Consider the following 18,254-nt stretch of genomic DNA (forward strand, 5'->3'; position numbering starts at 1 on the left):
AATTGGGATATGCAATATAAGGCTTTTCTTTATCTGTGGGATTTTACAAAAACTCAACTTTGCAGTCAGTTGTATATTGTTCGCTTTAGTTGATTATATTTGAAATGGGTGATTGGAATGCATCTCGTGCCTAGGATAATAATGTGCTATGATCCTAAGTATTACATCCTTAAGAAAAAACCAAAACAACTCCATTTGGCAGTTGCAGAATTGTAGACCATGTGAATACCTAGCACATGCCCAGAGACAGAAGCGTTGCAATAACCTTGCCACAGAACAAAAAGGTCATTTTATCTTTACTCTGATGTAGTCTGATGCTGTAGAAACATGGAGTGAAATACTTATTTTTATATTAAGTCAGACATCAGGATTTGTTTTAGCCTTCCTTTTTGAGAAGCTTTCTAAGCCCTCAGCATTAAGCAGCATTTTTCCTCATCACACACGGGTCTGAGCAGGTGACCGCGGCTGGGATAGGTGCTGTTGTGTTGTGTGCAGGTGGGCTGGCCAGCCATTGGGTGTGTGTTTTTCCTAGAGTAAGAAGCACTCCAGGCTGAGATGAGAGCTGTTGAAATGAGTAACATTTCCGTCTCCTGTGATACGCGCTGCTGTTGCTTCTTTCAAATGATCAGATTTACATTCTGTTAATAGGTCCTTTAAAAATGTAATCGAGTGAGAAGGACTTCTAAAGATTTTTCTGTGGCCTGGATACACACGAGGAGATTGGAAATTACTAATTCACGAAAATGAAAATGTGGGCTTCTTTTAAGGAAAAATTCCCTTTGAACATTGACAGAAGTGGGCGTAGGGAAGGGGAAGATTTTGCCTGGATTCTCCACTTAACTCTTGTCGCCACTGGAGCATCCTGACTCCCTAGACACAAGTGATGGAAGTTATTTTGTTTCCACTCTAAACACTGTCTCAGGGGGACATTGATGGGATGGTGGAGGGCGTGTTTCATTGTGACAACAGCATCTTAGGTGGGGAATTTGCTGTTGGTGAAAACCCAGTGCTTTCTCTGAGCCTGGGTGATTGATAAGGGCCTGACATGCTCCTTCATTTGGAAAATGGTATTAATAGAATTGGTTTCCCAGTGAATAGTGCCTTTTTCCCAAGACTCATAACCAAATATTTTCACAAAGATGTTATATCCCCATGCATGAGCATTCATTTTGAGATGTTCATTGTAATAGAGTTTAAGTATGAATGTGTTTTAAAAATGATTTTAAAATCATCTGCAAAAAAATGTGTTTCAAATGGACAGTGTCTGGGTTTTGTATAGTCATCATAAAAATGTCTATAATTGTACTGTTTGCTAATAAACCTACCTGCTTTCAGAAAATCATCCTAACGTGTGTGTGTGCACCAATGCTTTTATAAGTTCATTTTTCTTTGGGGCAGCTACAGCAATTTTAGGTTTGTTTTCATATTCCTGTGACCCTGGTATTTTTTCAAGGTTGGTTACTAGCTATGGGTTTACTGCAGAAGAAGTAAAAACCACATTGTTGAATGGGCAAAATATGCTCTGCAATCCTTACATATTCATACCAAACTGCAAAGGTATTTGCAAAACCAGACTGCCTTAAGTTAATTTTTGCGCAACTTAAAATGACCTTGTCATTGACCAAAATGTATAGGATCCACTGTAGCATGATGACTTTATGCCGGTTCATGAAATGGATGTTCTTTCTGATCTTTGTACCACAGAGTTGTTTACTTTCAGTAAATAAAGTGGCTGCACATGCAGTGCCTGCAAATATGCTAGTGATAGAGTTTCTGTAGATCAAAGAAGACGCGCTGGTGTGGGAAGCAGCTGCTCTGATCTTTAGGTGACACTGCTCCAGCCAAACTGCCCTGATTCATAATGAAATCAACTTTCACTTGCTGATAAAAATGCTAAGGAATAGGTCCACCAGTGACAGGTTTTCTAAACAGGCCATGGTGTTACTAACACCATGACATAGAAAAGTTCATGCCTCTTTCTTGTTTCCTTTTCTTGCTGTCTTCTAGGAAAGGCCATTATTTGATGGTCTGTCTTCACAGTTTTAATTAAGAGTTGTGTATCTTGGTTCTGATATGCCCATGTGGTTTCCAAGGAAAACAGTGTTGCAGGCCATCCTCCTTGTGACTGTTTATTGGTTGGAGTTGGTCTGCCTGAGGCTGGGCCATGACTGTGACACCATTTACACCCAATAGTCCAGCCACATCTCAGATCTCTGTGGCTGTAGATAACTAACTGCCTCTCAGGGTACATGGGAAATGCTGCCAACTGCCTAAGTTGTTTCCAAGGTAGCAAGGTTTTCCCGTACTTTGAGCCCCTCCCCATTTATCTTCTGCTGGAGGGTTGGAGATTGAAGGAGCAGATGCAGGACTACAGGACTTCTGCTTCTTGGAAGTGAGTTGCACACTTGTAGAGTGACTGGTGGGCACCCTTCATTGTATTTGGGTGTCTGTAGAACAGGACCTTTGAGGCAGCACCAATAGTTGGCTCAGAAATGATTATAGAATGAGACAGAACCCTCCCTCTGTCTGCTCTGGGCTGTGCATCGGGCTTTCCTTCCCTTTCTGCATGTGTCAGAAAAGGAATCCCCTTCTTCTCCCTGAAGAACATGCGATGGTAGCAGGAGCCTTGAGTGTTGGTCTGCAGTGCCCTCTCCCTTGCACATGGACTCTGTGGTTGCAGATACTGGGAAAAAGCATTGTGGTCTCTCCTCTCCTAGGCCGTCCAGGTGAGGCAAGCACCAGCCCACCTGTGCAGATGGGTTAGTATTAGGCTAGTGGCAGTAGGAGAGGTAGGCGCTCAGCCTATCTCCCGCTAGGAAGGGGAAGAAGAAAGGAAGGAGGCGGCTGATCCCTTGAGGCTGGGGATGTGCTCGATGGAAGATCTAGAGAGAAGCTACCTCCCCTGGGCCATGGAGGCAAGATTTACATGCCACAGTGTACTGTGGCACCACTCAATGTATTTAGCCATTTCTTCTGAGGTTATTTAAGAATTAAACCTCATACACCTCCTGCTGTGAGCCTGTGTGCATCCTAAAATGCCACCATGTGTTCCAGTGGTGAAACTCCATGCCAGGGTGCATAGGTGGGCAAGCGTCAGTCCCTCCCCTCCCCAAGCCAGGCCAGCTCTGGCTGGTGGGTCAGGCCCAGGCCTTACGATGCTCTTATCTTCTGCAGACTGGATGAAATGCCTATCGGCCCAAACATTCTTCCTTTATTATTATTTTCTTAGATTACTTTTATGTTCCCCAATTTTTGAGGCCATGAAATAAGTTTAATAGCCACATAAAACATCTTTGATTTTTTTATTTAAAAATTAATAAAGAACTTAATGACAAGTATAATAATTTAATCTCTATATGCAATGCCATGTGTACATCTACATAAGGGAACCCTGTGCATTTTACCTTGCTTTTGTATCAGAGTTTTTACTTGAATCTTTCCAAGAGAAGAATCACCATCTGTTAGTGGCGTGTTGCAATTAAACTATAAAATGATTTTGACAATAGTTTTTCTATTTTGAACACACTTTAATTTTTAGGGAGGAATTAATTTATCTTCAGAAGCTCCTTTTTGACTCTGAACATTTTAATTTTATTTTTTTTTGGTCTAGACTGGTGTGAAACAGTGACATTATTTTGTGTACTAGCATGTCCTCTTGTTTAGACAGATTTGTGTTACTAATTAGAAAACTGCTAATACCCTTATTTCAATTTACTGAGATAGTTGGGATTCTTAAAACATAAGGAGAGAGAACTTGTTGGAAACATTTTTACAACTTTAGTTAAAAACAGTATAAAAAACATGAAACCCATTTTTAAATGTTTAGTCTACGTGAAACAGTTACACTTCCTTCATGTGACAGGATCAACTTCCTCATTGTTCTTGCACCAAAATATTTCTCAGTTCCTTTTATTGATATTCAGGGATTCGAGCCTCATATAGTGTTTCCGCAAAGGATGTGTGTGTGCACGTGTGTGTTTTAAATTAAAGCATACAACTGCAGTGTTGTTTGGCCCCCGAAGAATGTTTACACGATATACTCTTCATTTTTTTTTCAAGGCCCGATCCGGTTACTGATCACTAGGTCCTTGTAGAATCAAAACACTTAGAACTGAAACAGATTTGCTGTTGAGTCAGGAGGAAAATACATGGCAAGAAGCAGCTCCAATCTGATAAAAGCAGGTGAGATCCTTTTACCAAGGTTAGCCACTGTGTGTTTGGCATCTAGTCAATGAGGTGTGCATGTCAGCACTCCGCTAGATGTGAAACTGCTGGACAGAAACTTCAAGACTAGGTTTTCCTGTATGCTCACAAACTATTCAAAATTTAAGTTGTACAAAAAAAAAAGGCAAAGTAAGATCCCTACTTCCTATTGTGAAAATCAAAAAATTGATAGACAAAGTCATTAATAGACTAGGGGATTTGATTTCTATAAAAAGATACTTGCAAAGATGCAAAGAAATGAGTGAAAAAATAAAGGAACTAAGATTTACATTGCAATGTGTAATCAAGAGAGAACTCTGTTACTGTTGATTTAAAAAATACCTAAAAACATTTGATTCACAGCTTTCCCCTAAGTATGTTGTTTAGTACAACTTACTAATAGGTTAAATGTAGGTGATATTGTCTCTTGGTAGCAGCTAAACTAAACGCGCTGTTTCTCTTTGAGATGGTCAGGTCTTCCACCATTAATACAAAGCATAACGAATTGTACATAACGTCTGGCTGCACTTACCATGGCTAACAGTGTCTCGGAGGATCGATCCACAAAAACACTGTCTGCCATGGCACAGAATGCCTGTGATTTATTGGTGGGTGGATTATCCATCGTGTATCTCTATGTATGTTCTCAGATTCTTGCCAGAATGTATTATTTGGCCTTTCGGTACCAAAAGATTAAAAATGAGATCTAAGAAAACTTAGTGTCCAATAGCTCTGACCCTGTCTACTTGCAGTGATTAAAGGCATATCCTGACTTTGGGGGACTCCTGGCTGCTGGCCATTTGGAAAATGAGCAGTAAACATGTCGTAAGTCTGGAGATGAAGAGGATGCTAAATTTGAGGTGTCATTGTGACACTGAGATGTGGTCACTTGGCTTAGAGCTATAGCACATGAAGGCAAATATACATATAGTCACATTTTAGAGATTATTCATGGTCTCCGACCACTTGAAAAAATTGTGCTTTCTCCGGAATTTGATGTGCTGAAAATTGCACTCGCCCCCTGCTTATTTGCAAAATGAAACATAAAAATGAAGTCCTTCGCAAACATAAGGCTTGCTTTTTCTTCTCATTATTTAAAAAAAAAATCAAGGCTTGAAAATAATTATGAGTTATAGCTGTGTACAGGGTGACAGCCTGCCATCTCGCAGGTTGATAATGTATTACTTGCAGATCGGGGGTGGGGGGAAATTTTTACTTATCATCTTTGACTACGTAAGTTTCATTTCAGATTTTACATCCCACATCAGTGAACTGCAAGGAACAGCTGGCAAGGAGTGACACAGAATACCTTGCTTCTGTTAATTATCTGTTGGTACAAAGGCCTTTTTGGTACGCAGGGCGAGAAGTGGGAGGTGCCTGAATGGGCACCACAGTTCCCTCGATCCTATTCATTTTGGAAAAGTATTGACTTAAACTCCAGTGGGTTCTAAAGATGGCCTCGAGACTCCAGACACCGTGAGTGTTAAAGGAACCAGAGTTTCCATCTTCCATGCTTTTTAGATTCAGTTTTGGATTTTTGCTTGGGAGTTGAGGAGTAAGTCTCCTGAGAGTAAGGCGAAGGTATGACCTGAGTTTCCTCAATAGGGTGGAGTTTTCTCAGAACTGGCTGGAGTTTGTCTTCTTGCTGCTTAAAATCCAGCTCCACACTAGAAAAGAGAGAGAGTGAAGACTTTAGCATTTGATCTTTTCCATATGAAGATCCCTTTTAGTGACAGCAAGATTTGGGCATGATCAGTGTTTGTTTGTAATGTTGTAATTTTACGGTTTAATAATAGCAATTCGATATACTATGTTTCAGCTCTGTGCTCCCGTGAAATAGTTCAAGGAGGCTCACTTCCTTTGGAAAATAACTTACTTGCTTCTGTAGGTGAATCTTTAATATTGTGTTAATGTGCACAGTTGGTGTATGTATTTGTGGAAATGAAAAATGTGAAATATAAATAACCCCATTGTTTGTCCACAGTCTGTTCACATGGGCCTCATGGAGTAACACAGAAAACCAAAAGTATGAGTGGGCAGGGGTCACCTTACTACATCTATACCAAGTGCACGCAAGGTCCATTCCTGTGCAATGTGTCACAAGATCAGAGAAATCTATTTCTCTGATCTCCCACCTAAAACAATTCTGGAAGGAAATGACCTTGGCTGACATTCTCCTTGTAAAAGCTTATCTGTCTGAAAATCTGATAAGGGCCATAGTGCCCAACGCTGGGGAAAATAGTGTGTTCATGGAGTCAACACCATTGAACGGTACTCCGCCATTACTAACCACAGTTTCTTTGGGAGAAGCATGGGGAGCGTTCAGTAAAGACAACACAGAAGTAAAATTCCATCACTCAAGCCACGGTGTGCAAGCACAGAGCCGATGTGGAAGCACATTTGCCAAGCAGTGATAATGTTTGCATTAGAAGATGGTGTTAAAGATGATTTTTGAACTATGTTACTTCTTACAACATTTCTCCGAAAATTGCTGTCAACTTGTCTAGAGCCCTCTCTTGTCTCCATGTCTTTGAAAAGGACCACATTTGATCTTCTAACTTTGAGTCCTAACAGGTCTCCTTGGCAATTGGGATAGGACCCCTGGTCCATGCATCATTTTTCTGTGATGATCTCTGCATTGAGGAGTTCTGCTTCCCTTCCCACTCACCCTGTCCCTCCTTGGGACCTCTGTGGTCTGGGCCAGGCCTTGGGAGGATTCCGCTCTGTCCTCCTTCCATGTCTGGTCTGGATGCCAGACTAAATGTCAGTAGATTTCAGTAAAGGCTCAGCGTTGATGATAATGCATGAGCTCATAACATTTTATAACCAGTGGAACCGTAAACCATTTATAAACATGAAATCCTATTGATTTAGAGAACCATTAATCCTAGACAAATTTTGACATTTTGGAAAGACAAAAACAGCCAAGCTATATTATCTGGAGTTTTAAAACAAGTTCAGGACCCATCTAATGGGCCATTTCATGTTTTAAATCCACTGTTCCATTTTTCTCATTGTCAGTGACTCTAATATTACTCAAAAAATTAAAAAAAAAATTGCCAGAGAAGTTCATGGCTAGTGACCTCATGCTCCCAAAACAAGTTATCCTTTTCCCTTTTTTCAAAGAGCCTCTTTGAGTTATGCTCTAATTTATAGGAAGTAGAATAAAATCTCATGAATTTAAGTCTTGCTAATCCAGACTACGTGATGATGGAGGCATAGTCTCTCCTAAGGACAATTGTGAAAAGTGCAGTCTAAGGCTGTGCTGCATTAATGAAATTCGGGCCTCAGTTCTGTGATGTGGTGCACTAGAAGGACATGGGGTTTCCACCCTGCCTCTTCCACCTGATGCTGGTTTGGGAGTCGGGGGCTCATTAAACTTCAATTCTTTCACTTCAAGGGGGAGAAAATAGTTCCTTCCCGGGCTGTCGTAATTACTGAATTGTGGTGACAATCTCTCCCCACTGAAAAATGCCCATGAATGAGCCTCCTAAACTGTAAGATGCAATTTAAATATTATTGTACCATTATTATCTATTGATCACTAATCTTATAATGGAAACAAGAGCTAAGTAATAAAGATATCTATTAGGGATCTCTTCAACTTGGACATTTAACCAGGCAAATAAGAGCCTGTCAATCGAGTCTGTGAATATATGGTATGTTAGGTATAGAAGCGTAATTCTACCAAGGTGCTTTGGTAATATTGAAGGTGTGTTCTCCAGATCGTAACCGTTTCAACAGCCCCAGATTGGTTTTGGGTTATTAGAACAGAGAGAAGGCACTAGCATCTCCTAGGCTAACAGTACAATTCTGGCTACCTGTAATTATTGAATTCCCATTAAGCAACTACACTGGGAATCCTGTTATTAACCAATTTATCACACCAAGGAACCATGTAATCACAGAGTAATCTAATCTGAGTTCTTGTTAACAAAATGACTCGACTTTATCTGTCGAGTTGATTCCTGTTTGCGCTCCCCATTACGCTACCCTGGGAATACGCAACCAGAGGCAGGTTCCTTGGTAGAGGGCACTTGTGAGTCTGTGAGTGCCCACTTGGAAATGCCTGCCAGCAAGTTGACCCTGAGGTCCGCCCCCCAGCCCATCTCCCCATCTGTCACATGTGAGTTGCAGTGGATCTGCGTGTGGGATGACGCCCGTGCACCAGCCAGGCAACGTGTGCAGAGCTGTGAAGGAATAATGTGCATTGTTCTGGACACTGCTTCCTGCTCAAGGACTTTTCTTGGGGAAGCACACCAAGTCTCTCGGTTGAGTTTGACACACCAAGTCTCTGGGTTGAGTTTGACACACCAAGTCTCTGGGTTGAGTCTGAAGCAGAAACCTGACTGGAGGGGGCAGCATCAGAAGGTTAACGGTCTGGCCAACTCTGGCTGACATCGAACAAAGGTCCTTTTAGTCTTAATAGCTAAATGGATCAAAAGGCAGCAACACCTGCTCTTCTGGTTAGAGTAGTGGACTTGGAGAAAAGCTGCCGGTAGATGTTCCAGGGCACTGGGACTGCCCTGCACATAGACCTCCCTCTGTATTTGAGACAGCGGCTTGTCCAGATAGTGCCTGGGGGCCTGCCTGGTGGAGGGCCCATGGCTCTTGCTTCAGCTTCCCCTTCCTGCTGCCCGGCAGACCTGTGGCGGGAGTGTTGGTTGCCCTACCTGGGGCCACATCTTTGTCCGGTGCTGCCAGCTTCATGGTTATCACTTTCTCCCCACCTGAAATGCCCTTCTGGGCTCATGGCATGGCTGGCATTCCTTGGCCCACTGTTTCTCAGGTCCACATAACCTCCTTGTTGTCTGACCACCTTCCCAAATGTTGCCCAATCCATCCTGTCTTATTTGTTTTTGCACTAACCACAGATAATTATTCGTTCCCATATTACTTGCCTTCATCTTCCTAAATGCATCTTCTCGAATGCAGGCACCATAATCAGAGATGCCATGCGGTCATCCTCTTTCTGTTTCCAGCAACTATAGCAGGGGCTGGGTCCTAGCAGTTGCCTACGTAATATTGCTAGAATTAATGAATGAGAACAGAGTCTTAAAAGGCAAATTCTGGCCAGGCACGGTGGCTCATGCCTGTAATCCTAGCACTTTGGGAGGCCGAGGTGGGAGGATCACTTGAGATCAGGAGTTCAAGACCAGCCTGGCCAACATGGTGAAACTCCATCTCTACTAAAAATACAAAGTTTAGCTGGGTGTGATGGTGCATGTCTGTAATCCCAGCTACTCGGGAGGTGGAGGTTGCAGTGAGTTGAGATCGTGCCACTGCACTCCACCCTGGGTGACAGAGTGAGACTTTGTCTTTAAAAAAAAAAAAAAAAAAAGCAAATTCTACCTCACTTCTAGTCCCAGTTGCCCTGGACTGCTTTGTTTTGGCCAAAAATTATGTTGTGTCCTCCCCTGTGTCCTCCCACAATGAGACCCCTTCCTTGCCACAGACAAATAGGGCTCTGCCTGGAGGCATTGTCAGAACCACTCCAGATGGAGTTTGTGGCCTGGTTCTATTCTATCAGAACTTATCGAAGATCCTGAAACATTTTCTGCAAGACATACTCCAGGATCTTTTTGGAGCCTGGCTCCCATGCCACGGTCCCCTCCTTTCCGTCTTCTAGGATTCTACAGTAAGATCTTGGATAGAATGGGTGGGGCCAGCAGGGTCTGCTTGTGAGTGACCAGCTACCACAGTCGCTGTGCTAAGGGGAGCGTGAGAGTTACTTTGTCCCCTTTCCACTTTCCTGTGGACAGAAGGTGGAGGTCTAGCTGGATGTTTTCTGGGTGATGTTTGTTCTGAGCACCATCACGGTCCCAGGCCTCCAGACGTGCTGTGTGCACCTGCTTTCCCAGGGCGGCTCCAGTGCAGGGGCTCATTCTACAGCCACACGGGCACGTGGGAAGCCGGGGCTCCAAACCTTGTTGTGGTTTCTGAGGACTCTGGCTGTGGCTTTGCACAGTCCCCTTGCAACCTCCCAGGCCTCACTCTCCAGCAGCTCAGGAGGCAGGAGGCTGCAGGTGGTGCTGCTGCCCTCCTGCTGGAGGGATCTGGTGTTTGTAAAGCATGGGCAGGGGAGTGTCCATGTCATGAGGAATTCTTACTCCTGGGGAGGAGCAGCAGCCTGGAAAAAGTCCTGATTCTTGAGATTCAAAGCATGAGTCTGAAACAGCTGGAGCCAGGCCAGCCTTACCTGTGCGGGGTGTTCTGTCCTATAAACACCTGAGTCAAACACAGGCTGTAGATTTTGCTGGGTGAGAAGGGAAGATCCCTGGATGGCTGGGGATATTGACAAGACACGAATTCCTGGGGACTGTAGGGATTTACCTTTGTAGCCCTCTCCCTGCCTGCACCTCCATTCTCCCTCCAGATAAGGGAACCATCCACCCAAACACTCCGTGCCCTGGGGCTGTGTTGCCCTCGCTGTGCTCTTGGCAAGTCCCTGTGATGCATGATTAAAGCAACTGAGAGTAGATTTAATTTCTCGGTTGGTCTTTCCCTTTTCAAAATGGAAGTTTTAAGTGTGGGGACTTTCTTACAACATGATTATTCTGTACATTTCCAAAGAAAGAAGAATCTGCCCTACATCTCAGGCTGCTCTCCAGCCTGCACCTAAGCTTTATTTTCTTCCCAGAGACTGTGCTAGGCTTTGTAGTAACACTTCTCCCCGCTGCCGCATGTGATTTTGCAGAGCGGCATCCTTCTTGCTTCTCCAGCTTATTCTCTGTTTGTCTCATGCTCCTATAAATACTCAGGCCCTGCCACAGTTTCTTTAGCAAGCTGTCACTGAATCCTCAAGATAATTTAAGAGGAACACATTTTTAAAGTTGCCTTCTCCAGTCGTCCATGTGTAACAGTTAAGAGTTAAAAGCAGGACAATCTGGTGCCCCGGAGCTTGCTTTCTGGAAGGGAAGAAAACCCTTAGTCTTTGGGGTCTCTAGCCTCGACAGGGCCATGTGGCTCGGTGGCCAGCAGGTCAGAGGCCTCTGCCTTTAATTCTCTTTGAATTAGATCTCAGAGTCTTCCCCAGTGCTAACCGTGGCTCTGCGCTGACTCAGGCTCTACCACTGTGGATAAATCACCTCACCTTGGGGACCTGAGCTTGCTTGGCTGTGAAGTGATGGCTGAGATGTGCTCCCACTTCTCACAGCAGTCTCCTGGAACAAGGCCTGGGCCCAGGAGGGCAGGTGCACCAGGATGTGGGCTGGCTTTTATTGTGTAGCTTGGGGTAGGACCAGCCATGTCCCCAAAGTGCAACAATTTATGTCAACTGACATTGGCGCCAACTTGGCCGGTTTTATGTGAGTGCCATGGGCAACACCAGCATTGTCCAGAGGAAGCTAAAAGTTGGGATCCAGATCCCAGGCCTGGCTCTCCCCCTTGCATGGGAGGTGAATTCAGGCAAGTCTTTTCTGGGCCTTGGTTTATGGATGTGACCCTGGCCACCTCTCCAGGCAATAGAAGAACCAGGACCCCAAATATTTGTTGTTCTCTTCTGAACACATCTCCGTGTGCATATCTGAGGGGCGCTGGAAATCCAGCATGTCCAGAACCAGATCTTTCCCCCAGCCTGCATCTCTGTCCTTCCAGACTCAGCCTGCAGCCCCCATTCATCTCCCCGGATGACTGCAGACCCTGGAATCAAGCTCAACTTGCTCCTCCTGCCTCAGCATCCCTGGGTCGAGTGGATTTACCCTCAGAACACCTGGTGTCCTTCCTCTCCGCCCACCTTCCACTGCTCTAGTCCAGAACTCCAGCAGTTTCCTCCTTGGCCATTGAAACAGCTTAGTCTCCCTCACTCTTTGTATTCTCTCCCTCTCCAGTTACCAGAGTCACCTTAGGAAAACTGGCAAACTCCTTCTCAAATCCCTGCTTATCCTTCAAAACCTAGGTCACACGTCACTCCTTCTTTCTGTGGATTTTCTAGAATAACGAAGTCCACCCTCCCCCCTGCCTCATCCACACACCTCTGGGATGAGTTACTGCTCTGGCAGCATTGTCTCTAGGTTTCCACGAGAGCCTGTCTCCTGTGGGATCGTAGCTGTCTTCCCCCAGGTCTGTGAACTCATTGAAGGATGGACCATGTTTGATTCATCTTTCGTCTGCAGTGCATTTAGCACAGTGCTGGCTCCGAACCTGCTCTATTTGTTTGTTGAATTACAATAAACTGATGAACTGAACCAAATCCCCTCACTTCTAATCTCAGCAAAGTGCTGCCGCCCTATTTTCTGTTTTCATTTACAGTTTATACATTTGTATAATTCTATTTATTCTGTCTATAGAATTTGTTATATACTATTTCTATATTATATACCTATATTAAATATATATGGATCTCATCCTAATAGTTTAAAATATCAGTGGTTTGTAGTTAACTAGCTTTTCAACACTTTAAACATAGAAATGATTCACCGTAACTTTGTATCCTTCCTTTACCACTATTTTACATGGTAGGTGCATTAATCAATGTTTATGGTATCACTGTAGGGCTTCAAATACCAGAATAAATGGCGAATCCATGATACTAACACTCAAACTATAAGATCTGTCCCCTTTTCCTGGTATACTATGAACAAGAAATTATGATTATAGTTTTTTTTAAAAAGCATTAGCCAGATATTCTAGCTATATATTTTACTATGAAGGATCCAAAGTTAGAGTTAGACGATGAGCTGAGCTTTCCGAATGCATCTTGGATGTTTTCCGTGACCATACTGGAGAACTTGCTTGACTGGAGCTCATCCTAGGTGCCCATCTTACCTGTGGCACTCTCTGGAGTGCACCTGCGGCTCTGGGTCCTGAGCCTTATCTAGGTGCCTGGGTCTGAGGGCAGGTCAGACGCACAGGGGTTGGAGAACCTGGCATCCCATAAAATAGTGCCACCGAGGAGCAGAGGCAGACCCAAGTCATTTGGATCGCCTCTGCCCATCGTAAGTTCTCCATGAGGAAAGACACCCCATGACTAACAGCACCGCCACATGTCTGTGAAGCATATGTTATGCCACCCCCCTAGGAAGCCAGGAAGACGAGTCATGATAATCAGAGGAGTCAGTCCTTTCTGAGACGTAGCCTGCAGAACACTGCTGTTCCTGACCTCAGTGAAGAACAGCCAGTTTTCCAACTTTTGACAGAAACTGCGTTATAACTGCCTTGAAAAGGAGATGACACAGGGCTGTTGTCCTCGTGTTCTAAGCTGGTTGCTGTGAGTCCCTCGTGGCCAACCCAACCCTGAGTGGGCTCCCATGACCAGGGCCATCACCTTGCCTGCCTGTCTCCTTTTGAAGATGGGAGTGCGTCTGTCTAGAGACATGGGTGACGTCCCGGGCTCCCAGTGTTGGTGTGAAGGCTACAAAGCCACCCTGCCTCCCTGGGCCACCAGCCTGGAACCCTGGTTTCTAGATGTGGTCAGGAGCTCCCGCTCCATCCTGATACCCATTGAGAGCATCATCTCCACTAAACGTAGCAGTGATAGTTCTCATCACACACGGAAACCATTAGCTGCTTGTGTGTGTCATCTGGTGTCACCAGTGACCGGTCTAAACGTCAGCCTGTGCATTCCTGCAGGAGGTCCCTTCTCAAACAGGTTCTTTCAAGACGCCTATCTGTGAGGAAGAACCTGCCCTGGGGACCCCGCACCCTGAATTCCCTAGTCACTCTATTCCCCATGGAATTTCATACGACCCAGCCCTAGACATCGTGGCCAGGACTGCATCCCGTATTTACCCCCAGAAAAATCTCCGTACTCATCTAAAAATGAATTATCTCTATCTTCTCATGAAACTGACAGTGTAGTCCCCTCATGCTGTTTTGGACATTGGTAAATGCCTCCTTAACTTTGACCTTGGGGTATAACCAAAGGCTGGGACTATCGGTATAATTAGCCTTTCTCTGCTAATAAATTTTAACTAATTGTTTCACAAATAATATGTTGAGATGGGGAATCAGTTTTTAGTTTTATGGCTGTAACAAGTTTCATAGCATCTAAATAAGAGAATTAAGGCATTGCTAAACATTAGTAAAAGTGACTAAACCTAAATCCGTACATATTCGAGGGACATAAATAATATATTTTTGGATTTCAAATAGAAAAGAAAAAACTTGGATTATTAGCTTTGGGAATTTTCAAGAAGAATTTAGAGGTCTGTCAGAATCATTCCTTTTTCCTGACTTCATTAAACAAAAGTATTTCCTTACCCCAGAATAACATTGTGTAAGGTGTTATCCAGGGATTCCTTTCTCTCATCTTCCTACCCTGTCACTCACCGTAAATACTAAGAACAGAGCGCTAAACATTAGGCAAAAGGCGAATTTCCCCCACCTCAGTTCATGCTGCTAAAGAACTTAATATGCACAAGTGGTGGTCATTGAAGCAGGGCTGGAAAGGGCACTTCCATGAAGAGATAATCGCTGAATGACAAAGGCTGCAGAGACTCCACTCCAAGTGGGCTCCGGACAGGGTGGAATTGGCACGGATTCTGCGTACAAATGCGATTACCACTCTTAACAATAGGTCTCCATTAGTCAGGAGGCGCCCGGTTCTGCCGGCTATCTTGATCGTGCACTACCCTGACCAGCTTTCTTTTTGCAATACACTCGGAATCAGTGAAGTGCCAGTGTGCATGATTTTATCTAGAACTCTTTGCACCCTCTGTTTTGTGGTCTTATTGGTGTTGTAATACATTACCAAGAATGATGTGAGAAAATACAACCCATCGCTTTTGTGAATTCTTCATTCAATCTCATAATGTTAGATATTTTCCTCATCTTTCCTGAAATCCTCCAGTCATTTGGGGAAGGAACTTGCCTTCTTTTGGAGCTTCCTACTTGAGAAGCCGTCAAGGATTGTGGTGGACTGGGATGTTCTCCAGCCTATCTAAGGGGGAGTGTTCACGGGTCGCGAGGTTTCCCTTCCATCCTTGGGGGTGCTCTGGCTGTTTGTCCTCCTAGTTCCTGCCAGTTGTTCCTAACGCCGTAGCCTGGAGGGCTCTAGAGAGGCCATCCAAATCCTCCCTAACCTGGCCTCCCTCCACGATTATCTTGTTTTCTTTGGAGTCTGCTTTGCCAGGTCGGGCACCCTGGCTTCCTTCACCTCCTCCTCGCCTGCCTTTTACGTCCTTGCACCTGTGGCTCTCACCGTCAGTACAGAGGGCTCTCTCTCGCCGGAGCTCTGTCCTTACCCTCATCCCAGGGTCCCAGGGTAAGGGGCATGCATGGAGTTGACTTCAGCAGCTTCACACTCCTCCCAGTCTCCCAGGGCCTGGTGCAGAGCTTGTCCTTAGGAGGTCCCTTGAAAAACACCTGTTCAATTAATACCCTTTAGGACCCCAAATGGAAAGGGCTAAGGCATTTTTATCAAAGTGGTTGTTTAAAATTCCACCTGTCCTTGTCTGGGCACGGTGGCTCATGCCTGTAATCCTAGCACTTTGGGAAGTCGAGGCGGGTGGATCATGAGGTCAGGAGTTTGAGAACAGCCTGGCCAATATGGTGAAACTCCATCTCTACTAAAAATACAAAAATTAGCCAGGATTGGCGGTGCGCGCACGTAGTCCCAGCTACTCAGGAGGCTGAGGCAGAAGAATTGCTTCAACCCAGGAGGAGGAGGTTGCAGTGAGCCGAGATTGCACCACTGCACTCCAGCCTGGACAACAGAGTGAGACTCTGTCTCAAAAAAAAAAAAAAAAAAAAAAAATTCCACCTGTCCTTGACCATCATGGATCATATCAAACAGTGAAAGCATGGAGTACACAGCAAGGCGTTTCACAAACTCCCCCTCTCTGTGATGTCAGACAAGTGGCATGGAGCCTTGTGGCATTCCCATCCAGTCAGGTTCCAAGTCCACTCATTGATCCGCTGCAGAATTATTAGTGTCACTTGAGGCCACTTTGTGTGGTGGCTGTGATGATCCAGAAATGAAGCAGACACAGTGTGCTCCGGGAGGATGTGGTCACTCAGGGCTTGCAACTAATGGTAGGAATTGTACCACTTTACGAGAAGATTCTAAATTCTGGGAAAGATGCTGTTTAATGAATCTGAGTCAGAATTCCTGTTATGTTTTAAATCTTGCTTGCATCTCCGAAAGCCCTTGGATTGCAGTTGGTCCATGTTATTTTCATGAAAATGTACACATTAGAATTCAGGCCATTTTCTCGCAGTACTATGTTACAAATTAACCATTTCAGCAAAGGAGAGAATGGCTGGTTTGCCGATGATGTTTCATTGTTCCTTTCTGATACCACATCCGAACAAAAGGTGAATCATCCCTGGTGTGACTCATCAGATTAGTCTCACAAAAGAATTACCAAAATAGGGCTGGAGAGAAGAAATTTCAACTGCTTATGAGCAAAGATTATATTAGTAATTTATCCACAAAACATTTTCTGAAATAATTACAGCATATTTTGACAAGAAATATGGAAGATAAGCCAGAAAAGTTTTACTAAGGAAAATGGAAACTGGAATCTCTTTTAATCTTCTTTCATGCTGAGATGGTTTTAATTAGAGTAGCACAGTCGGTCTACATCACAACCAAAGGGATGTCTGTCATCTTAGAAAAAGATGTAGCTGTGTCAACCATCTCAAAATTTGTCAGAAAGATCACGTTTGGTACTTGGGGTTTCAATGGTCTGGGAGGAAGCCCATCAATCCTCTGCCGAAGAAGCGTTACTCAGCTCTGAGTCAATAGATTTGCCAATAAGGGAGAGGTGTTTTTCAGCTGAGGAATGCCTTGTGACTCTCCACACTTTTACCCTTCTGTGCAGTCTCTTGAAACCCATAGTTACATCCCTTGCATAATTGTAAATAGCAGCTCCTGGGATTTCAGATCTGGGAGGGACCTTGATGATCCCTTAGTGCAACCCCAGAGGACCTGGAGACTCAACAGACACCCCACCCAAGAGAGAGGGCAGAAGCTCAGCCCTAACCTTGCAGGTACGCAGCAGGCTCTCACAGGCTGATGTTTCTCACCTTTCGCTTGTCGTACTGGTGGTTTTCCCCCCCCCTTGAAATTGCATCAAGACCGTTTGTCCTTTTGATGCTTTTCCCTAGTCCTCTATATTTCCATGACAGAATTATTTTTCATAGAGAAATATGTACCGCCTCCCATGGCAAAGGTACCCATTTATTACAGGCCTGTGGTGCTAAAGCCCCAGGCAGCCAGGTCTTGAACACAGTATCCTTTTCATCTCCCTGGGCCAGGCATTACTGGAAACACGGTGGATAGCTATGCTGCTCGGAGAGGGTAATTGGGTTTCGAGTGAAAAGCGGTGTTTAAATGCAGGACAGGCAGGGTCAAATTCATTGCCCTCCAGGGCTTTTGGCCTTCCAGAAAGCAAGGTATGACAAATTACAATGTGTGAACACTGGCAGCTGTGATGGCCCCACGTGTTCTCAAGCCTCTGGGACAACCACAGTCATGTGACATTTTAAGATTTATTTTGAAATTCCTTTAAGCTACCCAGTCCCGGGGTGTTCCAGGCATCCCATGGTGCATATGGAGAAGTGGGTTGTAATGGTGATGTAGGGACTCGCAGGAAAGTTCCTGAACTCCCGGATTCCGGTCCTTGCAACTAAGAGCCAGGCTTTGATCTGACAGCAAGGACTGTAACCTGAGCTATACTTTCCCCTGCTGCTGGAATTGTGTTTCTACAGATTCATATGCAGGAGTTCAAGGAGGACTTGGCGGTAAGTTTGCATGGGAGAACAAGACATGGGTGTAGATTTGTAAAGCCTTTGAAATTTGGAGACACCCTCTGGCTCACTTGGAGTCTGTACTTCCGAGATGCTGTGGCCACCCATGTACACTGCTACTGAGTCACCTGTATAGGTGACTCCTCCTGCCCAAGGGACTCACTGGGTTCTGAACACTTTTCTACCGAAGAAACTTCTATTCTTAAGCTTCTGACATTTGGGGGTGACTCACAGGACTGACCGCAAGCTGCGAGGTCATCCAGCTCAATCCCCATTGCTCACCCTCCCCTTTCTCTTTGCTCAGTGGGACCCTGAGGGAAGTGACCTGTCCCTGTGTATCAGCAACTCTCAGCCACCAG

The 18,254-nt window shown here is 44.7% G+C and overlaps 2 protein-coding genes across 10 annotated transcripts in view; one reads left to right on the forward strand and one right to left on the reverse strand.

The window, feature by feature from the left end:
* DOCK1 (dedicator of cytokinesis 1) overlaps window positions 1–18,254 on the forward strand; it is a 585,238-nt gene that overhangs the window by 231,491 nt on the left and 335,493 nt on the right. The window lies entirely within an intron of this gene.
* Window positions 3,289–18,254, reverse strand: part of INSYN2A (inhibitory synaptic factor 2A) — a 60,594-nt gene continuing 45,628 nt past the window's right edge. For 2 of the 3 annotated variants that reach the window (XM_009459501.4, XM_016919622.3), the window contains one exon: window positions 3,289–5,870. In XM_009459501.4, coding sequence (XP_009457776.2) covers window positions 5,687–5,870 — 184 coding nt within the window. In that variant the 3' untranslated portion in view covers window positions 3,289–5,686. The remainder of the gene's footprint in view (window positions 5,871–18,254) is intronic. The other variant, XM_009459504.4, reaches the window with a different exon arrangement.

The sequence above is a fragment of the Pan troglodytes genome, chromosome 8, assembly GCF_028858775.2.
Source record: "Pan troglodytes isolate AG18354 chromosome 8, NHGRI_mPanTro3-v2.0_pri, whole genome shotgun sequence".
Lineage (NCBI taxonomy): Eukaryota > Metazoa > Chordata > Mammalia > Primates > Hominidae > Pan > Pan troglodytes.